General features: G+C 40.3%; 1 protein-coding gene across 1 annotated transcript; it reads left to right on the top strand.

The window, feature by feature from the left end:
* Positions 1 to 273: 273 nt before the first annotated feature.
* On the top strand, positions 274 to 5,285 carry KIAA0408 (KIAA0408 ortholog). The gene is made up of 2 exons (XM_032185910.1): positions 274 to 1,641; positions 3,594 to 5,285. Exons 1-2 carry the CDS (start codon positions 274 to 276, stop codon positions 3,765 to 3,767), a joined length of 1,542 nt encoding a protein of 513 aa, XP_032041801.1. The 3' UTR covers positions 3,768 to 5,285.
* Positions 5,286 to 19,372: the final 14,087 nt, after the last annotated feature.

The raw sequence follows: 19,372 nt of genomic DNA, 5'->3' as shown, positions 1-19,372 counted from the left end.
GGGAACAACTAGTCATCTGACTATCTATCACTAAAAACTCTGAAAAATAATTTTAGTGTCAAGAGAATGGAACACAAAATTCCCTGGGTTGAGCTTTCTTCAAATTCTTCATGTATTTTTCAAATATGTTGTATGTATCAGCTGCAGCAAAACCACTCCCAAATCCTTTTAAGTAGCCAGCATTAAAACACCTGCTCTCAGAGAGAATGGATCCATGCTGAGGTCCCCTGGGGGAAAACCCTTATTGCTCATCCCTAAAATACCTCTTCTTTTATGTCCAGAATGAAGTCACTTCCTTTCCTGGGGGAATTTGAAGAAACCCAAAACACAGTTATTCTGCCTGAGATGAACCATGTGGCCAGCAGTGAATCACAGACTTCAGCTGCTTTTGAAACAGAGGAGCATAATAATAGGAAGAATCTGATGAGCTCCAGCAAGGGTTTGAAGGACATGTCCTATGGTGGTCTTATTGGTGATGGAGGAGCAGACTTCAGACCTTGGCAAAAGAAAGAAGCTCCACCAGTTCCTCCACGGAGCACTTCTCGACACCTAGCAAATTCACTTTCTGCAGTAGTACAGCTTTCTGAAGCACCCATGAGAGATCCAGGCATCAAAAGCACTTGCAAAGTTCAGGACTGTAGGAGTGGAAGGAAACTGATGAATCCATTGCCTATAAAACAAAATGAAACTGCAGTGACAAATGAAGGGCAGACTGTGAAAGGTCCTGTGGTGGTAACTGCTGCAATACCTGTAACCAAAAATGAGTGCAATGTACCAACAAGTTTCTGCCACAACACGTGGGCATATGATGCTGGCAAAGACAGTAAAAGTGAGTCCTCCCCACTGTCATCCCAGAAAAGTTGCTCAGATGGAAATATGGCCCAAAGCAACAAGATGCACCAGAAACAAAATCCCAAATCTCATAGCAGTCTTTTTTACAGTAATGACTTTTATGCCCCTGCTACCCTGCACAGTGATCTTTTGGGAGACTGTAGGTATACTTTGGGAAAGGCCCCAAGAAATGAAACTTTAGCAGCAAAGATTGATGAGTTTAACCGGACTGTATTCCACACAGATAAACGTAGCAATGCTTTGCAAGAAAACCTGGTGATTCAAACAGTGTCAGAAGATCACAAACCCTGCAGCCCACCTTGTGACTCTGCTATTAGCAGGACAGAAACTGTAGATACATCTCATGTTTCAAATCCTGAATTGTCTGCACAAAAGGAAAAAGAAACCAGCAACCCCAGCAAAGCTGTCAGATCAGCAGGGCAACAAAAGCAAGTAAATGGACTTCCAAGTACTAGCAGTTATAGACACATGCTTCATGAGCATGACTGGAGACCAAGTAATTTATCCGGTCGCCCGCGTTCAGCTGACTCAAGGTCAAACTATGGTGTTGTTGAAAAGCTTTTGAAAAACTATGAAAAATCCACAGTGACTTCTCCATGTAATGAAAAACACTGCAAAGATAAGTGGACACGGGCAAACACTGAATCCACCGATGGCGGTTGTGAGATGTTGAGTCAGTATTTAGAAATGCTTCAGATTGAGCAAGGAAAGCAAGAATTTCCGAGGAATTCAGCCAGGCATATTGGGCAGCAACTCAAGCAAGGAAAGGAGAGACAGAAGTTACCAGAGGTAAGGTTCATAAGAATGGCAAGAGCAAAATAGTTCAGTTTCGTACCGAGCTTCAGATTCTAATGTGAGGCAAGCTAACCTGGCAGTGTAAATAATTACATAAAAATAGATTATTTAGGCCAGGATCTGGATGAATCAGGAGGATTTTCATTGAAGATAATAGAGTTTTAGGCAGAAGCATTTAAGTAAGCACGACCAGTGAAGATGTGTGCCAGATTCTCCTCTCTGCTGCTGCTACGTAAAACTAGATTTTAACTGCAGTGCAGTTATTCAAGGACTGAACTAATGAAAATTGCAATCAGATTTTAACTCACTCCCCTTTTCCTTTAGCTGGCTAGATATTTCATAAGACTTTCCAAAAGTCTTAAGCACACAGTAATGTCAAAATCCTAGAGGAGACAGGATTCTTCTGTCCTGGGTGCTGCTTGTTTCAGGATTTTCTTGTAACTGCCTTTGAAAATGGGTGCTGTAGCTTCTTTAAAGCTTCCAGTAATAAAGTGACCTCCTCTTACTCATGTCTCAGTTCCAGGCTTGTCCTATATATTCAAGAATAGGCTCACAGGAACAGAAGAGTATGGCATAACTAATTAATTTATATTTGGCAGAAATGTATTTGCAAAAGTTTAGAAGTATCGCTTTTGCCAACATTCTTTCTTAATGAGAAAAGAAACAGATGTGTTTGTGTTGATTTTTTTTTAATTTTTTTATTTTTTTTAAATATACTATAAGTTACAGGTTTTATAAAAGGCCACAAAGAAAGAAAAATCAGTTTTTCTGAAGAGCTCCTTGGCCAAAGAACATAAATAGACATGCCCCTTAGCATCTCAGAAAAGAGAAGGCAAATGTGTTCAGAGCCGAGAAACTTAAATGGGTTTAGACTGTCAGCTGGTATGCCTTAAACTGTCACAAATTCACAGACTTCAGTGGAGCCATGTGAATTTAAACAGCTGAGAATCTGACCATATAGATTTTCTACTGCTTGTCTTTATGTCAGCCTCTTGCAGCATCTTGTTTAGTAGAAACACCTTTGCTACAGCATAGAGGAAAACCTCTGATTTCTTTTTTATCCAGTGAAAGTTTGATAGGAAAATGAAATTTCATCAATAAGTATGTAGGGAAGAAATAATGATCAGATAATGGCTGAATTTATGTTGATATCAGCCAAGAATAACTTTACTAAGCCAATTGGATCATTTTATCCACTCACTTTATGTTGCTCACACTTTATATGGCTGTTTATGTTGTATAAAGTGTGGGATACTGCCTGATTAGGGGGTACCATTCTAAGTCCAGCAGCATTCATGCCACAGAGGTGTAAGGAACTACACGTGGCATGAGGCATGGAGGAATTTGGTTTATTTTCATTATTTCAGATTCACATCACTGTAGTTAATATCAAAGTCTGTTGTTTTTCTGGTGTATATAAGGCTCTGCGTGCAGACATGACACTTCATTAATAAATAAGCATTCTGAATTATTTACCAAGAGTAAACAGCTTCATGCTGTGCTAATGGAAAAAGAGTTCTCAGCAAGATGTGACTGCTGAAAAAGGATTTATCAGAAAGTGCTTGAAAGTCCATAGACCACACTCCAGTAATGTAAGATGGCATTCTAACTTCTATGTGTAGAACAGTATACAGAGTTCATTCACAAATCTTCTAAAAAGGAAAAGAAATAAACAGGGAATGTTCAGTTCTGTCTTGCATTAACATTTTGTCCCTTTCCTTGCATCTGACACTTGTCTCCACATTTTTTAAACTGCCATTGATGCAAGAAGCCCTATACATAGAAGTAGCTGTTCTTTTGCATTCTGTTCATTGCTGCGTTCCTTTAATAGCTTCAGACCACCTGCTCTGCGGTCACCCTAAATGTCTTCCTACATTCCTATTGCATTCCACAAAAGACTTTTGTGCCCTAACGTGTTAAAGCAAGGAGCTGCCTTTGTGTTCCAGATATCTGTGCCAGCTAAATGTTCAAGTGGGAAGGGTTTCTCCCGACCAGCCCGACCAGCAAATCGACGTTTACCTTCCAGATGGGCATCGAGATCACCGTCAGCACCACCTGCTATGAGAAGGACGGCATACAACTGCTCTGTCTCCTTTCGTTCAGAGACTTCAGTAGTCTGAACCCAGAGATGGGTTGGGTGGTGTTGCGAAAGCTCTGCACCTCATTGTAACTGTGTTTGACATGTTACAGTGACCAGTTCTACCCTATCCTATCTTGTCCAAGAATGACCCCATCACATGCCGGACAAAACATTTTGAATCTTAGGTCGTCATCATGGTCTTCAGTGTTTTTATTAAGATGGAACAACTATATCCCTGGTTTTCTCTTTTTTTATTATTTTTTTTTTTTTAGTACTAGCTCACAAAGAATTTATTTTGAGTGGCATCTTCCTTAATTTGCCAATCAATTTTGAGTTGGAACAATGTATAGTGCTGTATATTCTGACTCTTCTGCAAACAGCAGAACGTAAAGCTGTATGCATGATCATGTGTTTGTAGGTGCATGTGTTGGACTAGGAAGTATACAGGTCTGTATTTAGAAGAGAAAAACTGTGCTAGTGTTGACATTGAAACTACAACCTATATGCTGACATATATATATATATACTTTGTGTTTATTTTAAAAAGTTTGAAATATACAGTCCTGATGACATTTATATTTTGTATATCTTTTACATAGGTTCACAGGTGTAGTATTTAATGTACAAAAACTAAATATGCATTTTTGTGACTGATTGCAGCGATAATGCCTTGCACAATATGTATCTGAAGCAGACTAGCTCGACTGATTTGTCAGTCATGCTTCATGGCATCCTCGTTCAGTTTCCTAACCCTTATGATACTAGGTCAAAATACCCAGACATATTTTTTCTGAATTAAAATATTATATGATTTGTAATACATTAACCTTTTTCAGCACCAGAGACATTCCTGAAATGACCGAATCCCTTTAAAAAGCTTAAATGCGCCATTATATATATAGCATACTGTAAACACTTCGGTAGTTTCAACTAGCGTAACATACAATTTATGAAGGGAAGATAAGGGTTGTATATGCTCAATTCTGTGAAACTTATTTTTCCTTCTAGCGCTATACTTTGAGGTTTGGCAAAGTCACAGAACAATGGACTTGTTTACTCTCACTCAAGGCAGGAGAACAAGGACCGTTGTTGTTCCCAGTGCTGCAGGCACACTCCTTTTTTACTCTCCTCCTAGACTAGAGTGCCTGAGCCACTTGCTAATGTACCGCTCCCTGACTGACTCGTGGCAGTCAGTTACAAAGTTTACGTGCACTCTGGCAACAAGCTGCATCTAGTACGGAAATACTGCATCAAGATATCATCACAGTGGTGCCAGAAATCCCAGGCAAATGGCATTGGAAGTGTGTTTTTGCTATCACCTGACTCGGCATTATGGGCCATTGCGATGATGTGTACAGAGCCTGGCTTGTTCCTCCGCACAGTGTGAAAGAAACACAGATACTACCCAGACTCTTGCTGAAAAGACGGTGTCCCTCATCCTGGAATTTTTGCACCCTTTTCAAGGCTGTTGCTGGATGCGTAGTGTGGTAAAGATGATAAATGTCGCCTTTAAACAACATGTCTAGGTTAAAAGGAGTAAAGAGGTGCTTCAACATCAGCCTAATCTTGTCTTGCAACTTTTCTTCTTCTCCTGGAGAAACACAGTGTGTTCAAAGGAATTTCAGAAATCATCCCAGGATCCATTAATGTGCACATTTCATATGTGAATGTAAAAAGGATTTCAGAGAGGGTATAGGCTTTTGTCCTAGTGAATTGTCTGTGTGGCAATATAGGGAAAATTAGTTGTGCTTAATTTGATAGTGATATATTGTCTTACTCCAGTCATGATAAGAATCCACACCTTTTTGCTTCCTTTTAGGGCCTTATTCTTCTTTCCTCTGCATGACTGTAGTTTTGCAGAGAGAGAAAGCAGAGGGCAGCTTGTTCTGAGCAATATACCCTCCAAGGTAGTATCAATAACTTTTCGGGCAAGCCAGTGTTGGATTGAGCAAGTATTAGAGCCATAAATCCAACCTTAGCCATGCTGTCATGGCTGCCTGCTTGGCAAAAGCATGCTCAGAATAATTTGCCCCGTCTTAACTTCCTGGTACTTTCTATGTGTGAGTGGCAGGAAACCCAATAACAATTTGTGAAGGCTTCAAACGGATCAACAATTCATCAAAATTCACTTGGACATTATTGCAAAGTAATTACTGGAAATTGTATAAGGACAGAGAATCTTGAAGAAAATATACAATTTGGACAGACACAAAAATCCATGTGCTAGAGTGAAAAATCAAGAGTATTATAAATGTTCTTGTTTGACCTAATTTAGAGATTGCACTCCATTAGCTTCCTTAGAACTAGAAAAATTACAAATGATTTATAGTGAATTGGGAACATTGCTTAAAAGTTTCTCTAACTGTGGAAACCGGCAAACTGAAATGCCTTGCAAATTGACCTTTTAAATGCCTAAGTAGCTGAGCAGCTTTAAATGCCTAAAGCTGAGGAAAGGGTAATGTGAGAGAACTGTAAAATTATAGTTCTTAATTTCAGAGTGCTGACTGCAATCAAACTTCCTTCAGTTACCTGACTGCAATCAAACTTCCTTCAGTTACCTTTATGGTAATGTTAAGCAGTTTTGTTCTGAAAAATGGTGGTGCACTTTTGTTTGACGAATGTAACTATGAAAGAGTTTCCCTTAATTAATCAGTGAAGGTGTTTCTTTAGCTCACTTAATTTTATTTATTTATTTTTTGGTTGCTTTGGACATATATCACATTGTTGAATAACAGAGAAAGGATCAAATACTTACAACATTCCCTGATGTATGTAAGTTTAATGAACAGAAGGTTTTTGAAATAAAGAATAAGTCCATTTTGTCAAGATTTTCTGTGTCCATCTAATTATAGACATGATTCTGATGCCTGAAAGTATCAAAACTGGTGATTTAGATCTGTAGGTGGCTAGATGAATATACCAATTTTAGAAACTTGCTGCTGAAGCTATTTAAATATCCTTTTCAGTCATACCCATGACAGGGCCAGTGCAGTGCACTGCTGTGAGTTTTTTAGTTCCCAGAACTGTGATTACTGAACCGTAGTACTGGCTTCATTGCACTTGCTGTAGGAGGAAAGAGCTCCAGGTTCCCCCATATGACAGGAAAATGTAGTTATCTTGGAAGCTCTTGGGCAAAAGAGGCTCTATACACATGCACACAGATACACTAGTAAAAGAACCATAAATAGCCTAGGTAGAATCAACTCTACTTATTACATAATGCTGGTGTCGCCTATGGAAGCTGATTGTTTTCTAAGCCATTTTTTAAAATAAGTTTTTATTATTCTTCTATATGCCACCTCAAGTCTTAATGTCGATACAGAGTCTTCTTACCTGTGCTCTGAACAAGTCTGGGATCTTGTGAGTGTATGCTTAGGGGCACTGAAATAAATGCAGCAGAGAATTTTCAAAGTGTAAAAACCTTAAACCAAGTAACAGGGCAGGCACATTAAAGGGCACCCTCTTGCACACGAGAAATCAGCTGCCCACTGAAATATTTATAAGCTGATGGAGACATCATCTTTCCCTCAAACCCTTTTAGGGAGGACCGCAGTGTGGAGGAAACACACAGGGAAGAGAGGGTCAGGCCTTGGCTCCATATACAACATAGCAGGCTACCTGAGTGCTGCAAAACCTCTGGATATTGTTCCTCAAAGACAGAATATATTTCCCCTAAATGTTTTATCTTTACAGTTTTAGTGATAGACTTCTTATATATCTTTAAAACGTTGCTGAAGGGATGAACTTTGTTCTCCATCAACAATGCAATTCTCTTTGACTGTTACTGTAAAGGAGTTAACTGTTATGTATAGCAAAGAACTGGCAATCAATGTAATATAACTCTCCAGAGCACTCAGAGCACCAGTTTATTGCTCCAGTTGTCTACTTAAGAACTTGTACCTGTAAATAGGAATTTTCTATCCAAATGTCTTCAACAGCATTTTAGCGAGCTCCACAGCAGCCCAGCAGGTAGGCCATTTCCCTCAGAGTTTTGTTGTTTCTGGACCGAGCCTAAATGTCCTAGCATGAGAGAACTTATGCAATTCTCACAGTGCTGCTATGCAAAGAATTCCTTTGGCTTTGAGACCTGCGGTGTACAGCTATAGCAATTATACTGCTGATTTTCTCTATTGAATGGATCTGTAGTGGACTCTTTGATTGTGTATGTGCTTTTTAAACTGGAAGGCAGAATGCATTTCCTCTCGGTGCACTAAATCAAAGCCCCTTGTTGCCTCTGGCCTTTCCATCCCTCCTTGATTCCTGGTGGATGTATATTTTTAGGTTGTTTATTGCCACTGCTCTTTATGTATATGCCATACCACAGGACTTTCTATTTGTACCACCAACAAAATATTTTTTGACAGCCTGTTCTTAAAAATGCTGATATAATTATTGCCATTCACAAATATATTAGAACTTGTTGGTTCGCTTTACTGAAAATGCAATTTCTTCATCAACTGTTAATGGCATCAGTATATAAAACCTGTTGCTCATGCTTTTTGAAACGATGATTGATCTGCTTGTGAGGCTTGCTTCTACCCCTTAACCAACATTTCTTTTCTGTTTTGCAAAGTGCTTGTGTCAGCAGATATGTGTTCCTGACGTGTACGGTTCGTTCATTGGTTGTGTGGCTATGGCAGCTCATACCTAAGGGTGCCTTTCAAACTGTGTTACTCTACAGAGAACTGTATTAGCTTTTCGGGGGTGTAAGGAGACTTGAACCCTCAATAAGATCAAAGTGAAAGTGTGCAAATAAAAGCCAGAAAGGAAACAGATCAATCAAATAGGAGGCTGTAACACTTGTAGTGATTGTTGTGGCTAGTTCTTTGCTTCTGATGGAAGATGTCTGTGTGCTGCCTGCTTCATACTGCCTGAAACTTCCCGTAATGTGCTGTCTTCTCTCAATTAGCATCCTTGTATGTACCCTTTTCCCATTTTGTGAGCCAATAATAGCAAGAGATACTGAAATGGATGTCAGATTAATACCAATCCTTCCTTTTCCAATATCTGATGTTGTGGTGGTTATTGAGGAATGCCTTTTTCATTTGTTAATCCTTTCATTGGCAGCAGTTGGTTTTACCACCAGGAACATGATAGTGCTCATGGCATGAACGTTACTGAATGCACAGCAGATTGTATCTTCTACCCACGCAGGATTCCCAACAAGGGGACACTCTGTCACACTGTTGAAATGTGGAGATTCCTGAAACATAAATGTAAATCAGCTTTTTGCCTTAGTACAACAAGAGCCAGGCTGTACCTCAGCTCCATGGGTCATGCCAGGCAGCCTGACAAGAGTACAAGCAACGTCAGTCCTCTGTACAGGATGTTTTTCACCAGACTGGGACAAAAATTATAGTCTTACGGTCTTTTCTGTGGGGATGCCCTTCTCTAAGGACATCTGGGGATTGAAGGAGAAGTAGCACCTGTCCTGGGACGGAGCATCTCATGAATTTGGATCAGATTCATTTCACGTAGTCTAAAATCTCTTACTACTCCCTGGGTAAAAGAGCAGTGAAAAAAATATGCAACTACTAGTTAGTGTTTATTCTTATAGGAACTAATTTTCCTGTACCTATCCAGAGGCTGCTGATTTAAGCCTTTTCTTCAGTAATCTCAGTCTACAGTGCTTCTGTTGAAAGTTCCAGAGATTGATTCCTACCAGTGATGCATGTTTGTGTGGGTCAACAATCACCATGGCCAATAATCACTGAAAAAATGACATTGTAGGGAAAAATCCCTACATCTTACTTTTATGTCATTTCATCTAATGTGTGAGCCCTCAATATCTGGGCTGTGTTGCATGAGATAATGTTTCCCTTTACTAGGGAGTAGATGTGATACCAATATGAAATGGAGGGAAGAGCACAAGCACTGCACAGCTGTGTAATACAGGTAAGCAAGTTTAATGGCTGATAATAACAAGTGAGCTCAAGCCTCTTGACGAGTCACCCCAGTAATGGCGAAGGTTCTTTAATATTTGGACTCCGTGGATGCATGGACTTCTAACTTGGTAGCATGTCACAGGGATGTAGCAGATGTGCCTGCATAGTCTTTTGTCAATGCCCCTTAGATTTCCCTAAAGCAGTTTACTGCAACTGGAAGAACTTGTAGCATCAAGAAATCATGCTTGTGAAGAGAGAAAAGAACTAAAGAAAAGGACTTTAAAGAAAATTGCACTCATACATGTATGTGCACTTTGGATGGTGACACAGAAAATCATACTGGGTTTTGCTTCTACATCATGAGATATCTGCAGCAGTTCAACAATTCTGGAACCATATATGTTGTAGGGCTGCTTAAGATATTATTGATGGAAATGCACCACAGACAAATACATGTGTACATATGGACTGCTTGTTTCTTTGCAGAATCCTTGTAGTTTCCATAAAGGCATGCTGATTGGGAGTTTAAGACTCATTTTTCAAAATCACCCGAAGGCAGATGAACTACCTGAGCTACTCCTGGTAAGAAGTCCCATGGGGAATTCTTCTGAAACCAAAATGCCTGCTCAGAGAAGTAGCCTGCTACCAAAGGAGGTAAGATGATCACAAGCTGGCTCTTATCCTGTCACATCTCCTGTGTATATATATGTCACAGTGCTTGATCTTCTGGGTCAGATGATATTTTCCAAACTGACATGCTAACAATTTTCCCTCCGGAAAGTCTGACGGTGTCCAGTGTAGCTGTTTTGGCTCTAGGATGCCATTTTGTGTATAGATGGGTACCACGGTCAGACTCATATTAAACATTGGCAAATTATCTCCACTATTGTAAGTAAACAGACTCCTCCCAAAAAATGGTACTGAAATGCTTTACACATTAAAACCAGCATGTCAGTTAATGGGATCCAGCCATTTCTGAAAGCTCATTTTCTTTTAAGTAAGTAAATGCAGTCAAATATTTTAATGAGAAAAATGTGCTTATACATACCACCTTTTCCTTCCAAATACTGTAAGCCTACTGTACAAGCTCTGATCCTAATTTTGCCTCTTTTACTGAAGGGTGGGGGGAGGAGGTAAAAGGTGAGTGGTAATAGAGAGAGTTAGAAAAATCCTCTAGCTTAGGCACTGCAAAAGGACATTGCATGGTTTGGAGACTTTTGTAGTGTTTTGGCAGTTTAAAATTAAACAAATAAAGTCACATTCTTGTCCATGCAGAGAAGTTGAATCTCCATTTCCCCCCTCCATAGTTTTACTCCTTCCCTGCCTCTCCTTCCATTGGGAGGTAAAGATTCAACCACTCAACTGAAGAGAAAAGGGATTGGTAAAAATAGCTACCTAGGATCTTCTCCTAACCTTTCAGCTCCTCTTCTGCAGGCCTCCAGACCTGCAAAATACAAGAGGTTTCCATGGCCTGTCTCTGAGAAGCCAGAGAAAGGTCCCATTTGTGGTCGTCCTGCAACAAGCTCTAAAGCAGCCAGTTTGGGGCTGAATTTTGTTGTTGGTGGTGGTAGTGGTTAGTTGTTTTTTTTTGTACTGGGGAGAAAGCTTTTGTTTTCTGCTCTTCTGTCTCTCTCAACCACCTCTTGGATGGGTTTCTGCAATTTTAATTCTTTTTATAGCAAAACTTTACAACAGTTTGGACAGAAAGTGAAGAATTCCTCATTCTCTATTGAAAGGTAGCCAAAAACTGAACAAGATGTATAAAGGGCCAAGAAGAATTTAAAGCTGTTTAAAAACCTCCAGCCAGTGATCTGCTGCCAGCCCACCAAGGTTTTTAGAATTAACTTGTCCCTTTACTCTTGTCTCTGGGAAATAAACCAACTTGTTTCTGTCGTAATGAGTGGAAAGTGGACGATGAGAGTAATTTGCAATATTCGGGAATGAAGATAACAGTGGTCTTGTGATTTAAGCATCACTATGCTGTCTGTACAACCTCCTAAGAGTAGTTATGTGTTAGACATTGTGTTTTTCCTAGGAGGTGCCATTCAGTGCCAGACCATATGTCTTTTGGTCTTGGCTGTTGTGTTTCATAGGAGCTATACATTTAAATATGTTTGGGAGAAGCAGGATGATGTAATGCTGGATACACCACCTCTGGGGCTCTATAGTGTTTGTGAAAAATCAAAGCTCACCAGTTCTGAGTGCTTGCTTCGCTTTTATATGTATACACATACACATGTGTACACAGAACACGTACACAACATGTGCATATACACATTGATCTATTTTTTATTGCTTCTTCCTTGCTTTGCTCACTGTATGGAAGCAGCAACAGTGGGGCCCATACACAGTTAGAATCAGTGTTAGCTAAACTGAAACAAACAGTGGCGTTACACTGGACTGGGGATCCCAACCAACACCCCAGTGAAAGGAAATGTTGAGACATTTTAGGGTAGGGAGTTGGACCAAGCCATGTATTACTCATTTCAGCTAAAGCAGTCCTAATACTTTCTCGTGATATCTTGTTCAAACACTATAGGTTTGCTGCTGTATCTATGGGGCCAGTTTGAGTAAGCTTATATTTTTCCCAACCTACATTTTCCTGTGATTTGGAGAAAGGCTGTAGAAAAAAGACTTGGAATAAAATTGAAGATTTCCCCAACTCAGGATGATTTGGGGAAATTCTGTTCATTCACTTGGCACACAGAGGTCAAATGTGTCCAAACTGAATTCATCCAAAATTGGACAGATTCAGAACCCTGGTTTAGTCCAATTTGTTCAGTTTGTCTTTTTTACTTTTTTTTTTTTTTTTCTTTCCAGACTAGTCTAATTTGCATAGTCTAGTGATGGTGTCGTTGATGTCATCTCACACCTAGCTGGTTTTGCATTCAGAAGAGTGCTCCAGTCCGACAATGTTATCGTGCCATTATGAACATATGAACTAGGTCAGAGCTATGTTATATTAACTATAGATCTCACTGAAGACTGAGGAGGTAGCATTTGTTCTGCTCAGACTCCGTTCACTAGTAACTCTAGAGAGCAACTCATTGGGTACAGCCTTTACGTGCTTTCACAGATTAGCAAGGTATGATGAGTTATTTAGAAATTTGATCACTATCTCAAGTAATCTGATAACTGTGTCAAGCTTATTCTAGCCAGTGAGCTGTGTAACATTGGGTAAGTTATTCTGTAAATCTATATTTACACTTTGAAGAGTCCCTTTTTAAAATCTACGTGCATTCTGCAGAGCCTCATCCTTGTACTTACATTTCAGGACTAATCACTGCATGTTTACTATTAGTTTTCTGGTTTGTTCATCTTAATCCAAGAAAAGAAACAGCATCAAGATAGAGCATGGGACTGGGACTGTGGGGGTCTATGCTCAGGTTTCTTGTACCAACAGACAATTTGGCTAATCTCACTCAAACCACTGGGTCAGGTTACCAAAGAGGGACCCAGTGCTCGTTTCTGCAGGAGTGAGTGAGGCACTTGCATAGTTTTGCAGGTCTGGACTTTCATTCCCCTTCTTCAAAATAATGGTTATAATAATACTTTCTTTGGCTGACTTGTCTGTTTAGATTATGTTAGTCACTCTGCAGACATAGCAGAGAGACAACACGAACTCCCTATTTCAGGGTAAAACAAAGAGCAACAAATCCAAAATCCACTGAAATCATTAGAAGTCTTTTCTGTCTTGAATCATGCCCAGTATGTTTAAGATCAGTTTTCACCTAATATTTCCTATCCTTGAATTTGTGAGAGTAATCTGGAAAGGAGCCATGGAAGAAAGACATGAAAAGATGCAAAGAGAATTCCTTTCTTCGATTAACATGTATCTCCACATTACACTTTGGCAAAATTTGCTGAGTTTTGGTCCTAGTTCTGGAAAACTGTTGTGGGCATCCCTAAGACCAGCGCACAAGTCTCACAGAGTGTCATCAGAGTAACTTCCTATTATCAACCTAGTGGATAAAATTATTAAAATGTTGCTGAATCTTCCATATAAGGCATATTGGATTCAAAACCGAGCTGGTCTGTGCCTGTCAGCGTTGAGTTAACAGATTCCAGGCAGTATGCTCCAAGTCTGCAATACTTTATTCTCCTGCCCCTGATTAAGGTCTTGGATCCATACAGCTCTCACATTTAATTGCACTCTTGTCAGTTAAAAGCACATCTTTAATCAAGCAGTGGGCAGCTGCAGTTAGCGCAATCAGATGTCCTAATGAAAGAAAGAAGCTGTAGGTATTGCCAGCAGAGCTCACACAAACCATGCTGAAAAGAAAGGCAAGCTGATGGCTGGAAAAGTTTCTGTCTTTTCTCTTCTCTTTAGCCACCCCTCCCCTCTCCCGCTGACATTTTCTAACTCAGTAGAAGCTGCCAAATTGCAGATGGTTGCGGGGCCTGCATGAACCAGAATAAAGCACGGAAGCCAGTATCTGCAGGAGAGGTTGGAACAGGAACAAATGCGACTGACCCGATTATTCAAGCATGGCCAGATATAATGCCAAGGTCCATCTTCTGATATTTGTTATGTGCTTTATATACCAATTCTGTGTAGAATGCAGTCAAAAAGTGCTGCATAGCTGTTTTTCTTCCTCTCGTGTAGTTGTGGTAGCGGTGGGGTGCTTTGAACCTGCTGCCTTCCAAACTTTGCTGTATCATACACCTCAAATGCAGGTTCCTGGGGGCAGAAATACCAAATCCAAAAAAAAAAAAAAAAGCTTTTCCCCAAACAGTAATAAGTGCAGATATTTTGTTACCAAGATGTTTAATCCCTATGTAGCTAATATTCTGTTTCAATGAAGATGTGGTATTGCATGCTGGGTCTTGTAGTTTCAGCACAGTACCTGTGTATGGAAGAGGAGTAAAGGTTCATCCCAGAGTTGCCAGCAGTTGGTTCCAAGGTTCATGCTGAGTTCGCTTTTGCTTTTCATCACATTCATTGATGCTTTGTCATCAAAGGTGCATGCTGGAGCAAAGGCATGGATACAACCTCAGTCACTGAAAACTTAAGGCAGAAAGGGGAGAGGGACGCTGAGTCACAGGCAGGACTCATCAAGCACTGCTATTGCTCTCCTGGCTCTGTGGCATCAGAATATCCCCCTCCAAGAGCAGGACCACTGCTGCCATACTAGCCTAGCCTGACCTCCTCAGAGGTCAGCAATATCGTGTACTTTGGGACAAGGAGAAAAAAGCAAACAAGCAAAAAATCCCACAGAATTAGGAATATTAATTAATTCTGAAGATAATGTTTCTCATATCCCTGGTCCCAGGAATATGGATCTGTTCACTTCTTAAGCCTTGACAGATTGGCCCTTCTGTGTTTTTTGGATGGAGTGCAATGCCATTGTTTGCACTCTGTAGCTGGAGAGCAGAGGCACAGAGAGACCCATGTTTTAAAGGCACTGACATGTGTTGTTCTCATGGGACTTTGGTTTCCAAACCACGTTTAAGCATCTGGCCCTCTATTGTCTTTCCTTCCTCCCCACCAAACTGAGATTGCAGGGTAGGGAAGGAAATTGAACCCATACCTCTCACAGTCACCATTACAGCCACATCCAAGACCATCCCCACCAGCTAAGATTAGGATTTGGACCCTGCAGACTAGTACTGTTATAGCTCTTGAAATTGCTTTCAGCTGTAAGCAAACCTAACCTGCCTTTCTGTCCTTAAGGGTGCCTGCTTTAATGAGAACACAGGCTGTCTATGCACATGGTGAAAATGTACATTTTTTAACTGCTTTTCTTTCATTCCTCCCCATGCTCTTATGAAAGAAAGAATAAATGTAACTTCCTCATTCACTTTCTTGATTGGGTCATCTTACATGCTTTTAGTCTTGTTCCTTTTTACAAAACCTTTTTTGACTCAGTCCACAGAAACTGTCCCAAACTTCTCAAGCATCCTTTATGGGGAATTTTGCCATGCCTCTAATTATGCTTCGGATTTGCCTCTAATGCCATCCAGTCCTCACAAAATAGGCAGAAGCAAACTGTGTTTTGAATAAGAAACTCTCCCTGTATTATCACATGACCCAGAGCGTATTTCATACTGTTTTCCACCCCCCTTCTTTTTGCATTCTGACATACATTAGTTATTTTCACCACTACTGCAAAGCACGCAGAGGATTTCTGTGGCTGTCTATGCCAACACCAAGTTAATTCCTAACAGGGATGCCCCGGGGCATGTCCACACAACAACAGTGGAGCTGGGGCAAGCACTGACCTGAGAGCTGCTAAGCCACTGAACGTTACTTAGTGGTTATCTCTGAGTCACTAAGTAGTGCTTGTATATGGAGTTAGCAGCAGGGTCACAGCTAACGAGACCTGCAGGTTCACTTGGTGGCTCTGAAAAATGATCTTCTAGAAGCTGCAGACATTCACATGCAGGCAATGAAATTACCATGACTATTTATTACTCATGTCGTTAGAAAACATGCATACGGAAGACTCATCTTTCTTTTTAGAAACTGGTCATTTTGTTTTGTATAGCAGTGGGCAGCAAATGCTAATGAAAGACCAAAAGCCATCACACAGACTAAATGACATGTCTCTTTCTGCAGCCAAATTTAACTTGCATTGAAGTCCACGGGAGTTTTGCCAATGACTAGTAGAAATACTAGATGTTCCTCGGGGACAGACAAGCAGTAAAACTGTGTAGGGAAAAATCCAACTGAAGGCTGCACTTCAAATATATTTGTAAAAAATTAGTCCTGCTCACAAGAAATTCACAGGCTGCCACCTGCCATGGGGCAAGTGATAGTTAAAAGGAGCCTAAGCTCAGGCTGTCTGCACAAGTAGGGATGCAAGTTCAACACAGGTACAAAGCGGATTAGCCCCCACTCTGGAACATGCTGTTATGAAATCTTTGTGATACAGTCTCACTCAAAGCCGCTAGTTTTCTCATTTGGTAAAACACAGGCCTTTCCTCCTTTAAAGAACATGGTAACTTAGCTAATATATGTAAATGCAGTGCACAAAGGCCTGTTGCTTAGCACTGGCCAGTGCTCGTGATCCCTGGCTTGATTTAAAAAGTGTTTAAATAGATAATTTTGTTTCAGTAAAAATGAACTATTCTCTTAGACTGCAAGAGAGTGCTTAGTGTTCAGCCAAATCTAGGTTCAGAAAAAGATATCCTTTAAAATAGGGTAGACACAATAAAGCAAGGGGTAATGATATACTGGGAAATTGTGTAAAAACATCATGATAATAATAGGCGTATTTTAATGTGGAAAAAAAAAAAACAAATCTAGTGGTGTACCTTTTAGAGGCAACAGGCCTTGATAGTGCCAGACACATACAAAAACATTGATCAGAACTCATGGGCATGAATAATATACAACAAATACGAGAGATGGAGGGACCAAAAAAAACAACAAAGTGTCCTTGTGCTGAAAGTTCACGCTGTAGGCAGAATCAGATGGAAACTATCTCTGGAAATGTTATAGGCAAAATATGTGTTACAATTGCATCTCCAAATACTCTAGTCTAATTTACCACATCAAGAGGTATCCTAAACCCCACATTTCTTATAAATGTGCAGACAAATATTAAGAGATTCTTTACTGCAGAATGAGATAAATCTTCCAAATGAGCCCAGAGGCTCAACAAGTTTCAAGAGATCAGCAGTAACTCATTTCTGAGTGCCTAGGTCATGGCAGAGGTACTAACTATAGCCTGGTATTGAAAGTATCGAGCATGACCTCCTCCTAACATTGTGTGTGTCTACATATTTACCCTGGTGATGCTATTTACACGGCTGTGGTCATTCGGTCCCTATGGGCCTCAGTACTGCCTGTGAAACTGGATAGTGTTGCCAATAACAGAGGAGGAGGATGTCACCAACTGACCATGGTAACTTAGCACACGTGATGCTTATGCGGCATGTTAGATCCCTGGAGCCTTGGGAAGTAGTGAGTTGGCAACATAAATTCACATTTTGTGTCAGAATAAACATCGGACATCCCTAGTACAAGTGAGACATGGTACCTATGCTACTTGAGTGCTATTGAGACTTTCCAAATTGGGGGAGAAATGACATTTTGCTTATTAATAATTGATGGATAAGAATGTCCATCCCAATAATGTACAGTTTCTTTGGAAGTCAGGATGCTGACATTAGCAGCTCCCAAGGATGCCGTCACATCCCATAACCTCAAAAGTTCAGAGGTGTAGACTAACAGAAAGTAAACTTCATATTTCTCAAAGGCAAAGCTATTTTGGGATCTAGCCTTCCAATGATGTTCTAATAGATATTTTCAGTCCTAGCTTCCAACTTTTGTAACTCACTGACAGCAGTGGGCTTCCTCTCTCTAGATCATAACAGCTTCTGAGAGACAAATAAATCTGGTTTATCTTTGACACCACCATGTATGTTGGTCTTTATTGCTACCTATTTCTGTCTCTTTCCATTTTTCTGTCCTTGCCTGGCAGCTGAAAAAAAAAAAAAAAAACAAAAAAAAAAACAAAACACAAGAAATGTCTTCAGATTTGCCACTTTAAGGAGACAGAAATGATCTTTATAGTATCAGTTGCCATTGGCAACTGCTCTACTGCAGATACAAATGCTCTACTGTGTGTCTGCCTCCCTGCTTTTCAGCTCCCAAGTCATCTTCACAAGATGTCAGAAAGTATTAAGTAGGAACGTAATTGCTGCTGTGTAAAATAGATATATGAAATTGTAATAATTACCATTGTACTAGCTGTCATAATGCAGTATATGATCGAAGGTTTTTCCTACAGCATTAGCCAAGCTTTAAATCTGGTCAGTTCTCACAGAAACCTCCCATGGAGCCTGCCTGCTAACAAATCTTGTCACATATACCCAATACACAAAGAAAGATAAAACATGCCACTTTTCTCACTGCTAAGTATTTCCATCACTTTCTTTTTTATGAGGGAAAATGGCTGAAAGTTGAAGTTATGTGCTTGTCATAGGCCCAGTTCTCATTAGGTGTTACCACACTTAATGAGTATTCAGATTTAATTTACCTGTGTTCTGAGCATTTGAAGTCTGCAGGTTGATCATGTTCAAGTGAAGCATTTCCTCAGGCTCATATGGGCACGTGAGGTCTCTGCCACGTGAACTGTTGACTGACTGCCATGTGTCAGCTAAGACCTGGGTACCACAGACTTCTGCTGTGTTCCCACGTCTAGTCTGCCATATGTAGGTGCAAGGTAAGGCAATAGAGCTCAGACCTATGTGAAAAAAAAAAAAACCTGATGTCTAGAAGACTGCAGGTAGATCTAACAATGCAGGAGTTACGAGATGTGGTATTTTTCCTCTCTGTGGCTCTCATCTGCTGTGCAACTTTGGGCAGATTGCTTTGGCCTGTCATGTTCCTCTCTTGCCTTGTACTTTTTCCTCTCTCCTGTTTACTGTTGTTAAAAATTTTTGAAGGATCATATGCACTTGGGGTCTGTAGAGTTCCCTATACAAAGAGTTCTTACATCTCTTGGGGTTTGCATCCAGCAAGGACATGAATCGTATGGTTCAACGAGCTTAGAGAGCGCCCTTGTGAAGACAACCATGTGTGCAGGTAATGCAAGCTCAGAGAAAGGACATCCATGTTGACTGAAACAAGACCTGTGAACTGGACAGTGGCTGAGTGAAGGAAACAATGGCCATTAATCTGAAATATTCCTAATTGAATCTGACTCCTAACTAAAGCACTGCTGTGAGTCACACCAGTGCTTCAGTGTAAATACTTCTCTCAATCAGACACAATAAAATATAATTGGAGTCAGCCTGTTGTTATTGATTA

Source organism: Aythya fuligula, chromosome 3 (assembly GCF_009819795.1).
Source record: "Aythya fuligula isolate bAytFul2 chromosome 3, bAytFul2.pri, whole genome shotgun sequence".
In the NCBI taxonomy this organism is placed as follows: Eukaryota; Metazoa; Chordata; class Aves; order Anseriformes; family Anatidae; genus Aythya; species Aythya fuligula.
The sequence above is the reverse complement of the archived record's forward strand: the minus strand, read 5'-3'. Positions and strand labels throughout refer to the sequence as shown.